The sequence below is a fragment of the Taudactylus pleione genome, unplaced genomic scaffold (assembly GCF_031769625.1).
Source record: "Taudactylus pleione unplaced genomic scaffold, aTauple2 ptg000146l, whole genome shotgun sequence".
In the NCBI taxonomy this organism is placed as follows: domain Eukaryota; kingdom Metazoa; phylum Chordata; class Amphibia; order Anura; family Myobatrachidae; genus Taudactylus; species Taudactylus pleione.
This window is the reverse complement of record NW_028284548.1, coordinates 5,011,763-5,035,730: the sequence shown is the minus strand read 5'-3', so window position 1 is coordinate 5,035,730 and position 23,968 is coordinate 5,011,763. Positions and strand designations below refer to the sequence as shown.

Here is a 23,968-nt window from a genome sequence, read left to right as displayed (position 1 = left end):
TATGATCTCATAAGGTTGTCCTTTATATATTATGCCTTGATAGTTTTATTTGTATGTTTGTGTCTTCATCTTTGTAGTTACATCTTGTTACAGAATTAGGACTTTTATTATTTTATGATACTAATGTGAAAACTCTGGCGCTACAAGAATGTAATATAACATAGCCCCTCGCCATTGTTTCTTCTTCTCTGGCTGTGGTGCTATTGTGGCAGCTGAGATCAAAAGGACCCTGAATACTTCTGCTTACTGTAAAATAACAATTGGACAGTGCCAGATTAAAGGTCCACATGGGCCTGGAGCTGAAATTTATGAAAGGCCTATTGTGTGCCGCCGTAGAGGGTGTGACCAGTGCTGCTGTAGTGTGACTAGTGATGTGGGGGCAAAACCAGTGTTTCGGCTTTGTTGTCTCTGCAGCGGGCATGGCCTCTGCCATGGGGTGTGACTAGCTTGATGAAAATACTTAATGAATGAACATTCTAGCCCCCCTCCTGTCAACCAGCCGCCAACATTAAAAAATAAACACCAGAACAAACATTCAATAACAAAAGTAAACATAATAAATAAGGCCAAGATATATGTCCTTGCACTTGCATCCTTCATAAATTGCTGCAGTTAACCAGCTGGTGATGTTAAGTTCCATTGGTGCTTGTCTAAATCCTGGCCTTTCTGGAACAGATGGGTAAGAAAAAAAATTATAATTTTCTTCTTCAGTGTCCATAGGGTCCACAGGAATTACCTTGGGGGTATGTGGTTGGAGTGATCCAGGCACCAAACAGTTAAAAGCTTTAGCTCCCAGGATGCACTGGGTTCTCCTCCATATATACCCCACCCCTGGCTACAGGCATTTAGTTTTTTGTTTGGTGCGCAGGAGTGCACCAACCTGAACAGGGGACTGCCTCAGTAGTCACAAGCAAGTTTTTTTTTCTCTATTGTTAAGAGTAAGCAGCACTAGGCGTCCGGACGGACGCCCTTGCTGCTGTTCTGTCTACCCCCGCTGGCGCCACAACACCAGTGCGGGAACTGGTGATTTCGATGGGGGTCAGCAGAGTGACGCTGATCCCGGGACTGCAACCGGAAACATCGGGGATTCAGGTAAGATGGTTCCCCGCGGCCGCTGATGACGGGGAACCACGTGGCAGTCTGTGTCTCCGGCGGTGGATGCTGTAGTAAGGAGACAGGTAAACTGCTTCCCCAACTAGACCACTGGGACATGAGGTATCCTGACAGCCGGGGGTGATTAAGGGCGGTGGCCATGTGTGTGTAGGTGCGCCTGGTGGATCCATACAGGAGGTATTCTCTCCCCGGTGGCCCCTCCCCCAACCCAGACGCTGGTCCAGAGACAAGGTTTCCCGCGCGCTGGGTTGCTCCTCCCAGCCACCCTGTATATGAGATGGTCAGAGACCACTCTCAGGTGCTCTCGGTGGCTGTGATCTCGGTAGGTTTGGCTAGTCTCCACTGTATACCTCTCCTTAGGTGGCCAGGTTATACAGAGCTCTTTATCCTACTTGGCTTGTTTGCCATTCGTAGTTGACTAAGAGCTAATTGCACATATATGTATATATATATATATTTTGCATTGCATGTGATTTGTCTAATCTGCTGTGTGTTGTACTGTCTTTTTTAATCCTGAATAACTGTCAGTTGTAACTATCACTGCTGTTTCTCCTCATAAGCCCTCTGCTACAGGTGTGTGGATTATTTTGGGTGTGAAACACTGTCACATTGTATATTACTTTGCATAATATTAGGGATATTGTTAATTTAAAAGATTACAATTAAAAGGTATGTTTTAATATATAGAACATCCTCCTATATCTATTAATCATTAGATTAACCTTATATACTAAAGAGTGCTCCCAAAAACAGGAATTCCTTTTTTTTTTTAGCAATCTGCTAAAACTACCCTTTTTTGAGTAGGTCTCCAGTCCATAAACTTCCTGGAACTGCGAGCAGTGTTCAGAGCACTCGTTCAGGCACAGGATATACTGAAGGGCAGGCCTGTCCAGGTACAGTCCGTCATGGCCTCAGGCCACAACCACAGGGTCCAGAACCAGGGATCCCGCAGCCAAATTTGTGGACACTCCAGCAGTAAAGTGGTACTTCAAGCTAGCGTATCTGTTTCCTCCGTTTTCCCTACTCCCAAGGGTCATCATTAAATTCAAGCAGGAGGGCGGAACAGTAATACTGATGGCCCCTGCTTGGCACAGACGCCATTGGTTCACCGACCTTCAGAGTCTCTCCATAGACACTCCATGGCCTCTTCCTCTAAGGCCGGACCTGTTAACACAGTGTCCCTGCCTGTATCCGGACCTTTCCCGTCTGTCTTTGATGGCGTGGCTCTTGAATCTTCCATCTTAAGAGCCAAGGCTTTTATCAGTTTTGTGGTTCAGACGATGCTTGGGGCGCATAAACCTTCTTCTGCCCGCATTTATTACAGAATTTGGCACTCATATTTTCAGTGGTGTAAACATAGAAAATATGATCCTGAAGTTTTTAGGGTCTCTGGAGTGCTTGCTTTTCTTCAGGCTGGGTTAGACCGGGGTCTCTGCCTGGCCACCCTGAGAGTTCAGGCATCTGCACACTCTGTTTGGTTTCAGCGAAGGATCGCCCCACTGCCTGATGTTAGGACATATTTTTTCAGGGTGTTCTTAGGGTTCAGTCTCCCTTGCCCCTCCAGAAGCACCGTGGGATTTGTCTTTGGTTCTCAGGGCTCTACAGTCTCCCCCATTTGAACCCCTGAAATCAGTAGACCTTAGGTGGTTGACAGCAAAGCCCGTATTATTTCTTCTTGCAATCTCCTCTGCCCTTAGGGTCTCTAATTTGGCAGCCCTTTCTTGTCGTTCTCCCTTTTTAATTTTTCATCAGGATAGAGCTGTTCTTCGTGAGAGGGCGGGTTACCTTCCTAAGGTAGTATCACACTTTCAGTAAATGAAGAAATTGTGGTTCCAGCCTTCCAGTCTTCAGGCCTGTCTGTAAGTGAAGCTTCTCTGGATGTTGTATGCGCCCTATGTATTTACGTGGATCGCACCAACTCCATTAGGAAATCAGATTATTTTTTGTGTTGTATGGCTGTCATAAGCGAGGCTGACTAGCTAACAAATAGACTCTGGCTAGGTGGCTTCATATGACAATTTCTCAAGCTTACACACAAGGTGATCTCTCTGTTCCAAACACAGTGACAGCACATTCTACTCTGTCCGTGGGACCATCGTGGGTGTTTCGTCGTGGTACCTTTTGCTGAACGATTGTGCAAGGCAGCTACATGGTCTTTCGTCCACACTTTTGTCAAATTTTACACATTTGATACATTTGCCTCTCAGGATGCTTCCTTTGGGAGTCGGATTCTCCTTTCTACTAAGCTGGAGCATCCCCACCCTTAAGGGAACTGCTTTGGGATGTCCCCAAGATAATTCCTGTAGACTCTATAGACCCTGAAGAAGAAAATAAGAGTTATAGTATAACATACCTTTTTGTTAACTCTTTTTTTGTTCAAAGTCCATAGGGTCCACAGGACACGCACCCTAACGCACCTGGTGTGATTGGGTGATCTTTTCTTTTGTATTTCTATGATTCCCTCTTCTTAGAGTGTTTCTGAGGTACAATTGTCCTTCTCATCTTTTCCTTCTCCTGCCATGGGCTTGGTAAAAACTAAATGCCTGTAGCTAGGTGCAGAGTATATATGTAGGATGACCCAGTGCATCCTGGGAGCTAAAGCTTTTAAATGTTTGGTGCCTGGATCACTCCAACCACATACCCCCAAGGTAATTCCTGTGGACCCTATGGACCTCAAAGAAAAAGAGTTAACAAAGGTATGTTATACCATAACTCTTATTATTATAATAGTATTTAACCACTTAACTAGTGTTCACTCTAGCTCCGGCAACAGGCAGGGCACTGGAGCTATAGAGGGCAATTCCATGCGCGCCAAAAAGGGGGCATGGCCATTGAAAAGGGGGCATGTCTATAAGATGCGTCCCCTTTTTGTCACTCTTGGGGGCGTGCCCGGCACTTACGGACACGCCGGGCAGCCCCCAAGCGCTGCCGACAGGGAAAATAGATGCCAGGCGCATGCTCCTGCGGTGACCGGGTCACCGCACATTTCCCCACCCGCGGGACCCTGCGACCCGCGGTGAAGACTGCACCCGCAGGTTCTGAGGGAAGGGGGCTTTTTGCCTTCCTCCTGGAGGGCAGGGTGCTTTTTGCCTTCCAGAAGGAGGTCAGGGCGCCGCGCCCTGCTAAAACAGCCTAGCGGGAACGCTACTTAATTGGCGCATATATTTTATCCAAAATGTTCCCAAATGTGCCAATTTTTTATTATCAAATTATGTCAATAATAACCATTTAAACCTGATTCAGTATAATTTTATTAATAAATACAGATGTGTCCTCACACATCTAGCCTCAATATGAGCCGCCAGGTCCAATGCAACTCTGCTAGCGTCGAGCATCTTTTTGCCAAAAATGTGCTCTAGTCGTAATCCGATGTGACTAGGACATACCAGGAAACTGTACTGATTAATATGATATGTATATCTGTGTGCTGAGTCTGAGCACAATGGAACTTGGCATGGAAAAAAGCTGCCGCCACTGCATCGCAGCACTTTGTATGCATATTCAGAGTCAGTCACACACCGATATACAAGTGTCACATATCAAATTAATCAGTCTACTGATGCGTCCTACTCTCATTGCACTGCGATTGGGATGCATTTTCGACAAAAAAGTCGCCCGACATTAGCAGAGTCGCACAGGACCTGGTGCGCCGAGAGGGGCGGCTGCAACAATGATGTGTGAGGACACATCTGTAGGCAGATTTGCTAATAAAATTATATTGAATAAGGGTTAAATAGTTGTTCACATAATTTGACCATTTAAAAAAAATCCAGAATTTTTGGGAAATTTTCGTAAAAAAATTGTTTTATACAGTTAAAGAAAGAAAGACAGACTTCTCGGTCACCGCTGAAGAGAGACCAATGCATACTAGTGTTTTATGTTGGCTGGCTGTTGCAGATTTCATGGGGGGTCTGGAGTTGCAGTTCCACTTGCCTCATTGTTGATGTGGCCATGCAAATGTAGTGCATGTGTGTTCTGCCTGGCATACATTGTCAGATAAAATGTCTGTTAGACCGACAGACATTTTATCTGACAGCCTGAAACCCGCAGATATCCTTGCTGTACTCTGTAAGATATTTCACGTTGTATTTTGTCATGATATCTGTGTTCTTTTCCTGGGGAGGAAATGTCGGGTGGTTGGCCACGGCAGAGCATACTCTACCAGATGCGGCTGTTATTGGATCTATCAGACATGCTGGATGATTTTGCATGTTCAACAGACTGATATTTACTGATCGTTCGTGGCAATACACTTTCCAATTATCGGCCCGATCAGATGATCATCGGCTGACCGGGCTGATAATTGAACAGTGTATGCCCAGCGTTAGACCTGCAAAAATGGAGGGAAGAGAATGGCTCTGCTGCTGTGGTTTTGGAATTAATTAAAAATAAAAACCTATTTAAAATTATTTCTGAATAAGGAATAAGTAGACTGTTTCCATAATGTATGAGATATAGGAGTGTCTATATATTCTGACTTATAAAATATAGACACTCCTTCCACATGTCATAAATAATGGAAAAAAAAGAGGAAATAATAAGCATTTAAAACAAATTCCTTAGTCTAGTAATATGTACCCTGATCATTAATAAAGACATTGCATATAGGCCTTGGTCACTCATGGGTCCTGCCAAGCGTTGTCAAATTACTGTACAAGTTTGGAGTCTAAGCCATCAAGCCAGACGCTTGAAGCCATCAATTTTGCATTACTTGTACTGAAAAGAAAGCAAAAGGGTAGAGCGGACGTATGATCATGCAAAATCTGTCTATTGGGTGCTATTCCTGAATAATTTATATAAGACCTCTAGAGTCACGCTAGGAAGGACCTCTGCCTATAACAGCCGCCCATTGTCCCCTTCGAGTTAGATGCACTCACTGATACTTAGGATGCCGCCAGGTCTTAACCTTCCAGACAGTAGGGGCTTATATAATTATCGGAAGATTGCAGGATAAGCTGGAGAGGATAGATAAAGGATAATTACTGAGGCAAAACTGAGACTTCATTAGTAAATATTGGTAGTATGGCCACAGGGGTACATGTCCGGGCTAGACAGAGGTAACGATGGTAAATCTAGTAGTCACGTACGCTGAGTAGGATAAACTGGCATAGCCTACAGGTGGTATATACAGCAGTAGTGAAACAGACTAGAGGTAGCTCAGACTGAAGGACAAGGCTGGAGTCGATCCAGCACAGATAGAAAAACCAGGAGCACTTAGCACAGTGGGACACAGGCAGACTAAGGATTCCAGGATGCACAGACACAGTAACAGGACCAGCTGATTATACCAAGGTATAAACCATCACTGGCAGTAGTGTGTTGGTCTGAGTTCTGACTGCCATTTATCAGGGACCTGAACCAATGGAGAGCCAGCAGGGCGACCAGACCCCTACTGTAATATTGAAAGCAGCTGAACGCTGCATGTAGAGGCTGCGTCCCGGCTACTGAGCAACGGTCAGGACCACAATTTGCCGTGCGCGCCCGGCGTCCCTAAAAATAACATCGCATAGTTACTATCTATCTGTATGTAAATAGATATACACACTCACTACATAGCCAGTAATATGTCTACATAGTGTTCACTCTAGGTCCGGCAGCAGGCGGGGCGCCGGACCTAGAGCTAGGGCATTTCTGCGCGCGCCCAAATAGGGGGTGTGGCCAAAGAAAAGGGGGCATGTCTTTATGACTCATCCCCCTTTTCGTCACTCCTGGGGGCGTGCCCGACACTTACGGACATGCCAGGCAGCCCCCAAACGCTGCGGTCACAGTGAATGGTTGCCAGGCGCATGCTTATGAGCAGCTCAGTACTCGCTACATTCAGGTGTCTATTTACTAAGCCTTGGATGGAGATAAAGTGAACGGAGAAAAAGTACCAGCCAATCCGCTCCTAACTGTCATGTCACAGGCTGTGTTTGAAAAATGACAGGAGCTGGTTGGCTGGCACTATTTCTCCGTCGACTTTATCTCTGTCCAAGGCTTAGTAAATAGACCCCTCATACTGTGACAGACAGCATAATCAATCCACAATCTTTGATTTTGGCAAAGCTTAGCATACGGAGGTAAAAAGCAGCAGGAAAGATTGATCGCAGCCACACAGTGCCTCTGCAGGCACGCCCCCTTCTGTCCAGGAACGTGACACTAGTCCTGGCATTCCCCCCCTGATGACAGCCCTGCTATACATGGTTTTCAGTGTTGGTCTGGAGAGTGATTTTAGGGGGTGATTCAGCTGCGGACGCAGTAATAGGGCTTATCGGGAGTCTGCGCATGTGCCTGACTCGTACAGCACATGTGCAGAACGGGTATGCTATCCCGCATGCAGTCTTGCAGCAGACCGCCATTGATAGACATTCCTGGGAGGGGACGGCGGCGGCGGCCTCCGTTTCCTAAGAATGGAGGCTTATTGCTGTCGTTGGGGGGTGGGGGGTGGGATGTAGTGGAGAGGTCAGAGTCACCATTGGCTGACGGAGGTTTCCTGGCGTCTTTTACTCATCTGCGGCGGCCGGCTTGCGTGACCCCATGGTCACACAGCCGGCTGAAGGGATCACAGATGATCCGATGCTGTGTCCTTCAACACGGCTCGGATCAGTAATGCATGCGGGAGGCGAGACGCATTACCATATTACAGCTATTGCTGCTGCGATAACATATCCGTCCGCAGTAATTTCTGAAATTTAAATGATTTTGGAAACTATAATGATTTTTCTTCCGTAAGTCAGTCTAGTCTGCTCATGATATACCCTATAACAGTAGGAGAATACACCTGTCTGAACTGTCATTTACTCCTGTGTTGCAATGTAATCCAGGTTAAAGGCGAGGACAATGTAAAAAAAATGAAGGCTGCAGGTGTACTTCAGGGTCCAGTCTTCTACCCGGGCAATGCCGGGTATCCCAGCTAGCTTTATTTTTTTACTTACTTCATATATTGAAAATTGTTGCTCTGCTTCTATTGCAGGGAAAAGCCTGAGAGAACGTTTGATTTGGTGCTGAAGGTGGAGTGTCCGGTTTCTGAAAATGAAGGTAACTCACTTTGCCTTAAATATTAGTCTTGTGAAGCAGCATATTGGTTTACTTTGCTAATATAATAAAATGTATGCTTCCTGTAGGCTCCCTCCAACACTTTGTAGTATCTATGTATCATGTGGTTTAATCTTGAAATTGTCTTAAAATAGTTCTTTTTACAGGTCTACTATTTGTATGTGTCACTTCAATAAGTCCTCACTTCCGTAAGTTTAGACCTTGTTAAATGAAGAGGACTTTTTATGGTTTTGTGGTTGTAACATAAATGAAGACTTGAAACTCCTTTTTTTTTTTTTTGCAGAATCATTTTGGAGAAGACATTTATTGTACATACAGTATAGAATTCATATAATGATTAATTTACGAGGCATCAGAAGGAAATATATTTCATGCATTAACATTTTAATGCAAGCAAATGGCAAATTCTGCAATAACTTTTATGTTCAATCTTGCAAATAAATTGATTACACTAACACTTCAGAGCCTGTTGTGATGGCCAGTATGAAAAGCAGTGCCAGTTGTGGTGGCCATTAAGCAGAGCAGAGCCCAATTGTGGTCGCCAGCATAAAGAGCAAGATGTGCTGGCCTATATGTAGAGCCAGTTTTACACGGAATCTATGTGTTACAGCACGTTACACCAGGGTTTACTGCGTGGGATAAATGCCGATTAATTGAATAGCTCTGGAGCTTTTCACCACACAGTAAACCGTGACTATGCTCCATGGCGTGGTTAAAATAAAATGGGAGTCTTAAACCACTTGTGTGACATTACTTAGTAGGAAAATGTCTTACATGAAGATGTTCCATTATTGTCACTTCAGCTTCAAGGCTGACTCAAAGCAGAAGTAGAGAGCCTTCCTACTGTACCTCTATACACATTACCATGTCCTGGCATTTATCTCTTTGGAACAATTTATTCTTTGAGTCATATATTTAAAAGTAGTAGCCTTTCCGTCATTATCAGCATGGTCCACATCTCGTACTCCTATAGGATCTGCATGTTTTCTGTGTGATGTGTTCACAGCTAAATCCAGAATAATACACAGCTGCCCCTGCCTTATGATTTCCTGCTAGTGTCATTAACACCAGAGCCTTGGCAGGGCTTCAAAAGAAAACACAGCTTAAACACAAACACAGGAACTCATCGGCAGTCATTGGGATCCGTTTAAATTTTACACTGAAGCAACTCAGCTGAGTAATGGAAAACTAGTATTCATTGATGTGTAATATACAAAAAAGTAGTACAATGTTACATTTTCTATTGCTTTTCGATGTTCTATTTTCTAAGAGTATTGCCAATATGTCTCTTATACTAAGAAAGCATCTAAAATATTTTTATAGGTAAAGTATCAGATGTGAAAATTGTTGTTATCTATCTCTATTATTGCCCTTTATCCTAGTAAGTCTTTATTGGTCAACAATCTATTAGAAAACATGACAATGTGTATTGAAAATATGTTTCACAATAAGGATCAACGATCCTTTTGATCACATCTGTCCAGATTACATTTCGTAGGCTTTGAATACACATCATAAGTGCTAATATACCATAAGGCCAGTAATCCTCAGGCATTGTGTTGTGTGTCAAAAAAAAAAGTGCATTACCGCTTGCATTGGGGTTCCAGTCAATAGATCTACATTTAAAAGGTTGACAGTGTAGATAGAAACCACATGGTAGACAGTCAATAGGTCGACAGGGACAAAAGGTTGATATGAATGAAGATAGACCGGTACATCTCTAACCCTAAAAACAAAAAACCCAATGTGTTGACAATTTTTGTGTCAACCTTTTGATGCTGTCGACCTTTTGTACCTGTCTATCTCCATCCTGTCAACCTTTTGTGTGTCCATGTGTGGTCTATCTAGACATTCTTTCTTTTTCATGTAGATCTTTTATACCAAACCCATGCATTTGATATGCAGTTTGCGTGCAGTATGCTCATGGTTGATATGTGCTGGACACATTTGCAAAATTATCCAGACGCATGTGGCATAGACCATTTTCCATGCATTTTTATTTAAATAATTATATTAATGTACTGCCAAAATGAATGGATGAAGTTCCATTAATAATTTTTTTTTTTTTTTTAAATGTATTCCACCCCACCTAATATCTATCACTTCGATGGGGGCTTAATAACCCGAGCAGTTCTCACTAAAACTTGGGATTGTCAAGCATAGGAGTGGAAGCCAGCACTAAGCTAGACAGGCTGGGCTAGTCGCATTGTAATGCTATCTACTTGTATATAATAATTATGTAATTTCTTTCCTATCTCCAACATGCATCTACAACGGGAGCCAGGACGCATGCCCCTACTGCTTCCACTGCTAGGGAGACAGAACAGACATAGGCTAGGAGGGGACTAAGCCAGCAGACAGGAACAGGGTTAGTTTGAGAGCGGGATGGGGGATGCTGAACAGTGGGGAGAAAAGGACATAAATAAAACAAGGACATACAGGATAGACAGAATAAATGCAGACATTAAATCAAGGCACCTGCTCAAAAGAGAGCTTGCAAACTTTGGAAGAGGGAACATCTGCAACAAGAGGAGCCTGTGTGGCACAGAGTGAAGATTGTGACCGTCCATAGTGAGCATACACTAGCGTGGGTGTTATACGTGGGAATAGGGTAAACTCTAATAAAGATCTGGGTTTTCAGAGAACATGATACAGTAGCTGTGGGAGAGTCAACGAGCTTGGTAGGGAAGTGCAAAATGGGGAGTGGCACATTGGAGTGGAGGTGTAGATCAGAGGTAGATCTAAAAGGTTTAGAGTGATAGTGATTTGATATGTATGAAGGGTCGGTATTGTTGAGGACATTATAGGTAAGGGTGAGTAATTTGAATTGCATACTGGTGGAAATAGTGAGCCAATGTAGAAATTTGCAGAGTAGTGCAGAAGATGTGGAGCAGTGAGAGAGAAATATCAGTCTTGATGCATTTAAGATGGATTTACATAAGAATAGATGGGTAAGGGGAATGCCAGATAGTTTGTGGATACGCTAGTTGAAGTAGGAGACGAGGAGAGAATGGATAAGCATTTTGGTAAGATATAAGGTAAATAAGGGCATATTCTGGTAATATTTTGAATGTGGAAGTGACAGGACTGAGAGTGAGACTGGACGTTTGGAATATGGCAGTGTCAAGTGGATCCCTGGACAGCAAACTCTATTTTGGACATGTTGAGCTTTAGGTAGGGTTGTTATATCCATGTTGAGATATTAGGAAGATGGCTGGTTGCACAAGATAGTACAGAATGTGTGAGGTCGCGGTAAGAAGGAGTAGATTTGTAAAGCTGGTGGAGGCCAAATGAGAAAATTAATTCACCCAGGGAAGAGCTGTACAGTGAAAGAATCAGAGGGTTGAGAGACTTATTAGACCCAAACAAATAGTGGAAGTTGACTGGAGTATGTATCAACGGTAGAAACGCGAAACAAGCCATTTGATAGTAGTATTGAAAGAACTGTGAAGGTGGAAAGACTAATCAAATGTATCAAAATTTGAACATGTAGTGCTCAACACCTTTGAAATTAGTAGGCTGTAGGAATATATGGGCCACAAAATAAATAAAAAGAAAAAAGCAGCACAATGCTTGTTAAACCACTTGTATAAATGCTATGTGGGTTTGTGCACAGTATTTCTATTCACATAAAACAACTTGTTTTATACACACTGAAATGGGACAAGCAGCACCCACAAACAAAACAACCCAAGTCCACATGGACACAAGTGTGAAAACAAATGGTTATGGAAATATTGAATAGGTTAGATTTTTATTTTTGGCACATGATAGCTTTGGACATTGACATTGAAAGCAACTTGTTCTTATTGCATATTGCTGATAAAGTACATAGAGAATAGCAGCGCTCATGTGAAATGCAAGCAGTCGATGTCCTGCTGATTTGCAGCTTTAGCAGATGTGTTGGAGCCACACACCGCGGGTACCTGCAAGTGAGCTCAGGTCTAGGGAAGATTCACAGGCAGCTCCTGTTACGTTATGTGGGTTTGTGGGCTAAGGGAGTGTCCATCTTAAGCCATGGTAACGTGAGAATGGGGGAGGGTTATTACACAACTGATGGTACACAAACTTGTTTACATAGTAGCAGTATGTGTGACCATACTTGTTTAGTGGATATAAAATACATAAATGCATGGTAAACTTAATACTTTTCAAGCAGTAGAGAACAAAGTTTGTGTGAGAAGTGATCTCCACCGGGAAGCAATCGGGAAGCTGACTGCCTAAATACCAGCAGCCGGCTTCCCGACTGTCTTATCCCGGCATGGGTGAAATGCCGGGCTTCTAGATGTAGACGCCGGGAGACCGGCGCCCGGCATCACGATCATAGTGATGCTGGACGCCGCGAGCGGACAGCCGCGGGGGGGGGGGGGAAGGTTAGGTTTAGGGCTCCCGGGGGGGAATTAGGGTTAGGCACCCCCCGGGGGACTTAGGTTTAGGCAGCGGGGAAGGGGGTGGTTAGGGTTAGGCACTTGGGGGGGGGGGGGGGGGGGAGTTAGGGTTAGGGGAGTTAGGTTAGTAGATACTCACCTATCCACGATCGGGATTTCCAGCGCTGTCGGGCTTCCGCTGCTCGGAACTCTGCTGATGTCGGGCTGCCACTGACGGGAATCGAACCCATTCCTCTCCACCAAACACCTATTATTTCCGTGCTGTCGCAGTTCACACAGGACTTTTTGAGATGTCATCTCCAAGCCCTCCTCAAGCGGCTAATCTGCAGTCTTTTAGGCATGACCAGGTCATACCTTTCTCACTGTCTGTTACACGGGTTAAACACTGGAATAACCCTGCTAGTTACCCGGGTTCTCCGCTAAGTGTGAAAGGGGTATTAGTGTGCCGTGTAGAGCAGTGTTTCCCAAACTCATTCTTTAGGGACCTCTTAACAGTGCATGTTTTCCAGGTCTCCTCACAGAATCACAAGTGAAATAATTAGCTCCACCTGTGGATCTTTTAAATTGTGTCAGCCAGTAATGAATACACCTGTGCACCTACTAGGTAAAATGGAAACCATGCACTGTTGGTGCTCCCTGGGGAATGAGTTTGGGAAACACTGATGTAGAGCATTAAATAAATACATTTAAAAATAAGCCTTTCTTACCACACACTACTGCTGTTATTTCTCTCTTTATTCATTTGTTTTGCAGCTTTCCTCACTGTAACTTTAGGAGGAAGTACAACAGATTTATTTTGGTTTAACTATCTTTTTGGAATTCTGAACTATCCAGATGTTAGGGAGGGTGGGGGGCAATTTGGTTAGCCGTTATATTCCATTACAATCTTGCGCACTAATACAAAGCGAGTTATCAGGGTAGGAAAACATTATTTGTGTTTGTTACCATCCCATACAGGTGTGAACTAAAGCCAAGCAAAGTTTTCCTATGCAACTACCTGGTATGTGCAGAGCCACAAATCGTTCTTCGGAAACCTCACACTTTATTGAAACCACCTAGATAAAAGATCCTATATCTTATGTAAATTAACTTCCCACCACCTGCCTCTTTATATACCGGGCTCTCTGTATTCATAGTGATAGCCATCAAGCTGTAAAACTCTTGTACAAATGTCCTGGGCATACTACGTCACACATGGCACAGTATATGAGAGTGCATACAGCGCTGTGGTAGTTTTGGCTAAGAAAAGCGAGAACCTGGAACATGCATAGATTCATAATGCTGAAAGCTGCTGGGCTGGCGCAGCATAAATAAGCATTACACAAGTCCATTGCTGGAGCAGTATGTAGGAAGCTAATGTCCAAGGGTGGCGTTTCCATTTAGTTTGTCTTCACTGGGGGAGACTTATGTAAAAGACTGCTAAACTTAAAAGTGATATTGGAAAATAAATAGAGATTGTTTTAATATAGGAATGAAGATACAGGTTGAGTCTCCCATATCCAAAATGCTTGGGACCAGGGGTATTTTGGATATCGGAATAATTTCTGTATTTTTGAATATATACATACCATAATGAGATATCTTGGGAATGGGACCCAAATTTAAACACAGAAAGCATTTATGTTTTGCATATACCTTATACACACAGCCTGCAGATAATTTTATACAATATTTTTTGTAATTTTGTGCCTTAAAGAAGGTTTGTGTACACTGAACCATCAAAAAGCAAAGGTTTCACGATCTGTCATTCTAAAAAAAAATCTGTATATCGGATTATTCCATATTTTGGAATATTTCGATATGGGAGACTCAACCTGTATGAATTTAACTTGGATATGCACTCCAGCACTCACAAAATAAACAAAATAAATGGCTGTAGATTTCAGACTAGTCCAGTTTTTTTTTACTTTGAAATCTAATAATAGAAAACTGGCAAATCATATTACTAAAGACACTTATGCTTGTACCTGCCTAGTTCCCAGAATGTCCAAGAGAATGCAGAATTGTGAGAAGTTCCCCCTGGATACCCGAGCAGAACACCCTCCCGGAGAATTACATCATTATAGCCAAGCTCCCTTCTGTGTGAGGTATTATGCAGTGGGGCCATGACCCTGTACTTGCCTCTCGGCCTTTCCCCCTCTGGGATCTCCAGTAGTGGAGATCTAAAAAGTACAGATCGGTCCTCATGCATCTAGCCTCAAATCGCCACGCAGCGCGACTTGTCTGGTGTGAGTGAGCTGCCAAGTCCTGTGCTACTCTACTAGCGTCAGGCGTCTTTTTTTGCTGAAAATGCGTCTTAGGTCGCGATGCGACTTGGATACACCAGCAGAATGTGCTGATTATTTTGATATGCGACACTTTTATATCTGTGTGCACCTGAGTATATGAGCATATGCAGCACAACAGAACTTGGAATGAATAAAGCTGCGACCACTACATTGTAGCACTTCGTATAGAGATTTAGAGACTCTGTCTCACACGGATATAGAAGTGTCGACCAAATTATTCAGCTGGGGCGTTCTAGTTGCATCGCATTGCGACCTTGGACGCAATTTCGGCAAAGAAGACTCAAAAAAGACCCAGGCGCTAGCAGAGTCTAACGGGACCTGGTGCGCCGAGAGGGGCTTTTTAGCGCGACTGCAGCAAAGATGTGTATGGACACATCTGTACGCTGTGAGTATAGGAGTTTATTTCAAGTTATGATTAATTTTCAAATATTATTTTGTGTAAGAAAGCTATTAGTTTTTCAGTTATGTTACAGCTGTCTTAAAATCCAAGGCGGTATGTGTAACAGAGCTACTACAGTAGAACCCCGATTATCCTGGGTAAACGAGGGGAGAGTTTGCGTGGATAATAAAATTCACAATCCGAAAATAACTGTATACTACCTATTCTCTTCTAATTAGCTGTTAATGTGGACATTGTTCATATTGTGGAGCCAGAGTTGAAAGTCGAATACATAAGTGTGTGCATGGGAAATTAACAGGCACAGTGTTTATATAGTACCAGGAGGATTAGAATAAATATATATTTTTAGCTGACCCATTAATTCGTACCATGGCTAATACGATCCTGGATAATCTGGGTTCTACAAATCTATATATAAATGTTTCAGGATCTTATAAAAGCTGTTCATATCCCAGACAGTGGTGGGATGTTGTTTTTTTTTTTTTTAGCAATACAGGTTGTCTCCTATATCCAAAATGCTTGGGACTAGAAGTATTTTGGATATCTTATTTTTCCGTATTTTGGAATATTTGCATACCATAATGAGATATCTTGGGAATGGGACCCAAGTCTAAACATAGAATGCTTTTTTGTTTCATATACACCTTATACACATAGCCTGAATGTAATTTTATACAATGTTTTTAATAATTTTGTGCATCAAACAGAGTTTGTGTACATACACGAAAATCCTTTGTTTCATATACACCTTATACACACACAACATGAAGATGATGTTATACAATATGTTTAATAGTTTTGTGCATTAAACAAAGTTTGATTACATTGAACCAACAAAAAGTAATAGTGTCACTATCACAGTAACGCTTAAAAAATTCTGTATTTCTGAATATTTTGATTAGGGAGACTCAACCTGTTGTTAGTAAATTTGATTGTCACACTCAACTCAATTAAACACAATGTTAATAATGTAAATATAATGCTGAATATCTCACATTCTGTTAATGTTTTGTAACTTTCGCTTCTATAATAATGAGTTCATTGCAACTACTTTATTTAATGGACCTTACCATTTAGATTTGGATGATAGATTAGTGGTCTTTATACTGTAAGGTTACTTTGTGTGTCACTTTTTTATTTTTCAAAATTTTATTTTCTTGTCCAATTGTGATTTATTTATTAAATAACATTTATTTAAATGGCAAATATTCCGTTGCACTTTACCGTTGGGAATACCGTAATAAACCAAGACTGGGCTTTGACAGTCAAGAGGGCCCTGCTCAAAAGCTTACACTCTATGCAGTTAAATACCCCATGGCAAATTGGTTATGCTTTGCCAAATCAGTTTAGCCAGATCATTAGCTGAACTAAAATTAAATGCTTTCTCTGTAGGGAGAGCCTAAAAAATAAGTTGTGAAAGCAGAGTGAGCCTTTTGTAGAATATGCCTTTTATTTTCTCTGCAGATGTTCAATATGTTTTTGAAAGGTGTTATTAGAACTTTGAGTGAACAATCTAAAGGACAGAAGATATGCTATACATGAACACATGACTGGGAAACACATTGGAGGCATATGTGTTGAGTGAATGAAATTATTAAGAAAACAATATCAGATATTGTTTTCATAGACTCAAAAATGTGTTGTTAAATCAGATGTAATGGAACCTAGCCAATTGCTGAAGTCATTGGTTTGTGGTTAGTTTTTTTTTTTTTTGTGTGTTGGGCTGACTACAAATTATTTTTTTCTTACTGTCTACATTAAATATTTCAGTAAGCTGAGAAGAGCAAAGGCGACTCCCACTAATGTCACTGTTGCACTGCACAGATCTCCCAGATTCTGAAACAGCAGCGTGAGCTATGTAGTGCAGCGAGGCATGTGAAGTGGCACAGAGCACTAAATATTGACTGTATAGCATCATTTCAATATATTGGGACTGCTCCACCAGAATCAAATGCAGTTGTATACTGAGCAGCTCTCTCCTACCAGCTCTTGCAGCGGTTATCAAGCTCTCTTGCTGTTTGGCTGGATCCTGGAATGTTATGGCTGTTTGGAAAATAGATGGAGACTAGGGGATGTGGTGACATTAGCGGCGGCCGGGATGCCGACCGTCGGAATCCCGAACCGGGACTAAAGAAATCCCGATGTCTAACAGCCGGCACCCTGATCGAAGGTAAGTGGGGGAAGGGTAGCGTTAGCCATGGGAGGGGGCGTTAGGTTTAGCCACCCCCGGGGGGCTTAGGGTTAGGCCCCCCCCCTACCCAGGGAGTGGTAGGGTTAGGCTACGGGGAGGGGGGGTTAGGTTTAGGCACCCCCGGGGCGAGGTTAGGGTTAGGCCCCCCCCCCGGGAGGGTTAGGTGTAGGCACCCCTGGGGGGTTCTTAGGGTTAGGCACCACCCTGGGAGTTTTAGGGTTAGGCTCCAGCAAGGGAGGGTTAGGGGGGGACAGGGGAGGGTTACCCTACTTACCATCACCTGTCGGAATCTTGAACCTTCGGACTTCCAGCGTTAACTAAACAACATCCACATTCAGTAGTCAGGCCACTTCTGACCACCTATATATAGTGGCAGTATCACCAGAGGTGGCACTGGTGAGCAGCAGATTGTGTGGGGCAGGACAGATCCGTCCACACAGAGTAGAAAATCATTGTGGGAAGATGTATAATGGCTGCCGGATAACCAGAGCCCAGGTGAGGCTGCTGGTGGACACAGCCAGACAGTCCAGGTGGGGCTGCAGTGTGAGGGAAGCAGACCAGGTGGTCAGGATCATACCTTCAAGGAGGCAGGCAGATCCATATACCTCTGACACTGTCCTTGTGAGAGGCGGCAGCCAACAAGCTGAGAAAGCTATACCAGGCCAGGAAGCCAGTGTCCAGTCCTGCACGTGGCAGGAAGGACCACAAATTTCAAGAGACTGTGAGAGACTTTGATGCAGGTTAGCTGCTTCTATAGAAAGGGTTCAAGAAGTGAGCTAGTGCCCTAAGAAAGGGCTAGGTTGTTTATTATTTTATTTTTGTTTCCTGATGTCCATGCTGAAGTAAAAAGCACCATTTTTCATTTGTTTCACTGGAATGCAATATGTGGTAGCCCCACATTTAATACAGATTCCCGCATTGCATTATTTCACCTACAATGTTTATTAGCTTTAATTTACCCATATTAATTATGTATTTATTATTAAGTTACTTATAGTGCCAGCATATTCCGTTGTACTTTTCAGTTGTGAACAAAACAGTAATAAAACAAGACTGGGTAATCACACACAGACAAAGAGGTAAGAGGGCACTGCTCACAAGCTTGTAATCTATAGAGAAATGGTTATTGATATACAAGGGTAAGTCTAAATATTGCATATTGGTCCAGCCAGATTGCAGAGGTTCTTAGTGGGCTGTATGATTCATTCACACAGGAATGGTGGCCTAGGCTTAGCAGGATGTGAAAGTGAAGAAAGAGATATGTTTGACCGGGGATGTAATTGGGTAGGATAGCTTATGGAAGTTATGTGGGTGGTTCTGGAATTTTATATGCTCGTCTGAAGAGATGGGTTTTTAAGGAACCCTTGAAGGTTTGGAGACTATAGGAAAGTCGTATCGTGTGTGGGCAATCCATAGAGTGGGTGCAGCCCCAAATAAGTTCTGTAACATTGAATGGAAGCTGGTAATGCGTGTGGATGAGAGACTCAGATCATGTGCAGAGAAAAGAGGTTGAGTTGGGAGATATTTTGAGATAAACAAAGAGATGTATGATTGTGTAGTTTGGTTAATAGCATTATGTGTGAGTAAAAGTATTTTATATTGAATTCAGAAGAATTCTTACCAATGGAGGGACTGATAGAGCAGAGCCCAGACAATGAACATTTAGCGAGGAAGATCAGTCTCCCAGCTGCATTCAAAGTGGATTGTAGAGATGAAAATCTGTTTTGGGGAAGAACAATAAGGAGACTATTGTAATAATCAATGTAGGAGATGAGTGCATGAATGAGAGTTTTTGCAGTGTCTTGTGTTAAATATGGGTGTATTCTGGATATCTTTTTAGATGTTTGTAACATGATTTGGTAACCGATTGAGGGCCTCATTTACTACCGAGTTTTATCACCAGAACGAGTGATAAATGTCACTGTGTATGATAAATGGTGCTCCAGTCATTCAGCGCCCAACTGTCAACTGTTAGAAAAATGACAGTTGGGAGCTGATTGGCTGGAGCACCATTATCATACACAGTGATATTTATCACTCGTTCTGGTGATAAAACTCGGTATTAAATGGGGGCTTAAATGTGGGGAACAAAGGACAGTTCAGAGTCAAGGATTAGATAGAGATATCAGGTGGGTAATTACTATTGGCCGGTGGAAATATTACATTAACAGCCCTGACATTTAATAGACATCCTATTTTAATTAATAGCATCCACCTGTTGATATATTACATGAATAACCTTCACTTTACTCATATTTTCGCCAGCAGCCAATTTACATTAATTCCCTTGTGCACACATTAAATTAACAATCTGCACCGCACAGACAAACTCTCCATTAATATCACACTTACCTGCTTTGTAGAGCTTGAATACTGCGAAGCAGGCTTCTGGTCACATGTGATGAAGAGTGGGGGATGGACTGGCCCATGTGGATGGGAAGTAAAGGAGAATCGGGAAACAATTTTACACCAAAAGCAGAGGGGAGGAGCAAATTGGAGGAAAAGCAAAGTGAGACTCATGAAGGATGGAGAAGAACTGGAGGCAAGTTAACCAGGTCATAGAATGGATGTTCAGCTCCCTCCCTTGGCTAAGCACTCTAGGACTGATTCAGACGCGGACGCTAAGCCGCGATAGCTCGCGGCCAAAAGGGGCCGGTAATGTAAATTCCGTGATCGCACTGTGTGGCGTAATGACGCCCTCTATGTCTTAGAGAGCGACGGCAGTGAGTGGACGCAGGTGTATAGACGTACACTTTCCTTTCTTAACACAAGTCATCTCCAGGAAGTGTATGAATAATCGGTAACATCAAGAGCCATCGGAGCTGCACGCAGCGCTTGAGGTAGCCCCTACCCTGCCGCAAGCACTGAGATCAGTGCTGACTGAAATACAACCAGGTGACGTGTACAATAACGCCTCCATGCTAATGATGGACACCCTTTAAACGCCATTTTGACGCCAAGACACGCCTGCGTTCGGACCACCACTCCCCCATTCACAAGCACCTTCCCCTGTTACCACCCACAAACGGCACTATCTGTCACTCAAGGTAGCGCTCAGTCTTTGTGCTACGTGCGCACAATTCGATCGCAGTGACTGGCACGCGCACTGCGATGCATGCGCACAATGCGAGCCATCGGCAGCTACGACAGAATGGCAGGTGGCAGCTCTCCGCTGTAAGGAGTTTAAGGCTGTCCACATAAGATAACAATAGCCCTTATTACTAAGATGATATTACTATAAGACTATACTGTAGGCACAAATGGACAAATAAGACTATTGTTTTAAATATATATTAGGGTATACAAGCAAGTCATTATGAGAACATTATTAAACTCAATTTCAATTGCTCGATATACAGTTGTACCAGGCAATGTTAAATCCAAAATTAGGCAGGAGTGCAAAGATAAATATAGCTGTCCAATAACAATAGCCATCCAATAACAAACATAATAAGAATCTAATGGTGCATACACACGGTCAGATTTTTCTTCAGATCTCAACGATAAAGATTCATGTTATTGCAGTCAAAAATCGTTCAATCGTTTGCAAATCGTTCATCTGACAAATCTGACCGTGTGTATGCACCTTAAGCTCAGCAAAGCCTATAAAAATCACAATGTCAATAATTAATCCATTAACAAAGCAACACTGATAGTATTCATAATAATATGTGCATGGAAATGTTCTAAATAAGTGTATATATGTAAAAACAAATAATTTGTATAAATTAATTAGTCTGTGTGTGTGTGTGTGTGTGTGTATATATATGTGTGTGTATATGTATATATATATGTGTGTGTGTATATATATATATATATATATATATATATATATACACACACACACATTTCTCGATTAATTGTATACATATGCTCTAAATTGTGTATACCGTATCTCCTTCACGTCATATTGTACAATTTATTGTATATTAATAGCAACCATTGAGCTCTATGAGCATATTAAAGCATGAAGGTCACAATAATTTCTCTTCCATTCAACTTAATTTATAATAGAGAATAGATTATTCTTTATAATACATGGAAAAAATTTGGAGTTCTGTCACCATATTTTGAGAAAATATCTGTAATAATTGGTTAACTATTTCAAACCTTCTAAAGAGTGGACTAGTGGAGAAGTTACACATATTAACTAATCAGCTTCTACCTTTTTTTTTATCTTGTATATAAAATTAATTGGTCTGTTTTTCTGTCTGTCCAGTTATGCATGCAGACACCCCTGCACCGATTGGGATGAAACCAACGTGAGATATTCCAGTTGGATCCTAAATCAATACAAAATTGTGTATCTAAACAGTGCGCTTTTCATGAAGCTGCAAATGCAGTTCAGCGCCGTATGATCCATTTGGTAAACTAGTTCAGCGCCGTATGATCCATTTGGTAAACTAGTTCAGCGCCGTATGATCCATTTGGTAAACTAGTTCAGCGCTGCAGGATCCAATTGGTAAACTAGTTCAGCGCTGCAGGATCCAATTGGTGGTGATAATTTACTTGTCTAGTTGGATCCTGGCCAGGTTTTAGGGGGGGTTAGGGTCCCAGTCGGACCGCCCTTTGGTATATGCTGGGCAGAACTTTGACCTGGGGAGCCTGTCCTGAGCCTTCCAGTGGATGGATTTGTCCGAAAACTTCACAGAGTGATAACATTGGATCCCAGTCATATCACCCGTTGTTGTATTCTGGGCAGAACTTTGATGTTTGGATGAAAACTTCACAGAGGGGTGGCAATTGGTCTGGGATGGCTAATTTAATAACTTGAAGATTTAAACCCGGGTAGCACCGGGTACTTAATAAATGCTAGGTAGAAGTTGATTGGTTGTTATGGTCAAATTCTCCACTAGTCCACTTCTCCACTCTTTTTAGAAGGTTTGAGGCATTTCCCCGAATGTACCATAGGGAGTATATTATTTCTTCCAATACTAGTTTTACTAAAGAACACTAAAATTGTTAACCCCAAAATTTGCTGATTATAATCTATTAGTGTGAATCTTCCAATGAATGAATGGTCACGGAAAATGTCTTGTCTTAGGAAGATGGTGTACGCAGAAGGTAGGTACAGCAAAAAAAAACAATTCTGAAACATGTGCCATCATCATTGTTATATCTACTTTTGTTGTTTTTTTAATTGGTTTAAGAATTGAAGTAATAGTTAGAATTGTACTGCCAAAAAACCAGGAGAGGTGCAGAAATTACCTTTGATTAAATGTGCAAAGGCAGCAAGTGAACACACAAGTTCAGTGAATGTACAATGTATGAATGAATGAAAGCATAAAATGAGACACTGGGTTATGACTGGCTGAGAAGTTTTAAAGCTTGTTTTAATGCAGTAAACCTGGAAAAGTTAATTCACTGTTAATGTTCATTCACTGGCTGATTCATCCTAAGCCAGAGCTGACAGTTTATACAGATATTATTTACACAATTCATTCATATATTAGCATCATTTGTATATTATATAATCCATTTGTTAGATTAGTACTGTAAAGAGGCACATCCACTAAGCGACTAGTGAAGGACTGAACGATAATATCGTTATCGTTCAGTCGTTCATTAAACTCTGCAGTGCCTACACTGAACGATATATCCCTCCCTCATCCCTGAACATGGTCAATCTGTCGTTATTGGCAGATTGACCAGCATGTTCAAGCAGGAGCGAGCATCGCTGGTCGTTTCCGATATTTTAGTGCCCAATTCATGCACGATTAATGGATGACTGAACGATAACTATGTCGTATCGTGTAGTCGTTCATTAAAATCTGCTAGTGGATGTGCGCCTTTAGGCTGACAAGTAAATTGAGTTGTTCCACATTGCCATGCAGTTTTTTATAAGCTGCAGAGCTCTCTTCAACCATTTCTAACTTGTAGAAGCCCAGACTTCTCTAAAATCTTAGCCACCATCACAGCATTATCTGAAATATTTTCTCCTGTGTTAAGAACCTAAACCTTTTTGTATATCGTGAAATAAGGCATCTTTAGATTTTTGCTGAATTGTCCTTTTAAAGTAAAATCTGTCACTTAGCTACGCTGTATGGACTTTTCCATGCTAGACCATAAATATGATGGTGTTTTAGCAGTACTGTCTAACCTGAAAAACCTATTTGTTATAAGCAGCTCTGGTCTGAGTTGGCTACCAATTACTAGGTAGAAATAAAGGGAAGCAGTATGATTTACCGCCGGCCATGATCACGACAGCGGAAGCCCGGCAGGGGTGAAGATCCCGACTGCTAATTTAGGTAAGTGCCGCTAACCTAATTCCATACCCTAACCCTCCTTTAGGGGTGCTTAACCCTAACCCCCCCCCCCTAAGTACCTAAACCTAACCCCCCCCCCCCTAAGTACCTAAACCTAACCCCCCCCCCGCAGCCTGAACCTAAGTCTGCCGGGGGGGTGCCTAACCCCCCCGGGGGGCTGCCTAACCTCAAGTCCCCCCCGGAAGCCCCTAACCTAAACCTCACTCCCCCGTGGCTGTCCGCGCCTGGCTTACCTTCGATCGAGATGCCGGGCACCCGGCATAGGTAAAATGACAGGCGTCGGGATT

General features: G+C 42.6%; 1 protein-coding gene across 4 annotated transcripts in view; it reads left to right on the top strand.

Moving 5' to 3' along the window:
• Window positions 1-23,968, top strand: part of DENND1B (DENN domain containing 1B) — a 243,819-nt gene that overhangs the window by 23,316 nt on the left and 196,535 nt on the right. For all 4 annotated transcript variants that reach the window (XM_088474063.1, XM_088474062.1, XM_088474061.1 and 1 more), the window contains exon 2: window positions 8,066-8,130. In XM_088474063.1, coding sequence (XP_088330189.1) covers window positions 8,066-8,130 — 65 coding nt within the window. The remainder of the gene's footprint in view (window positions 1-8,065; window positions 8,131-23,968) is intronic.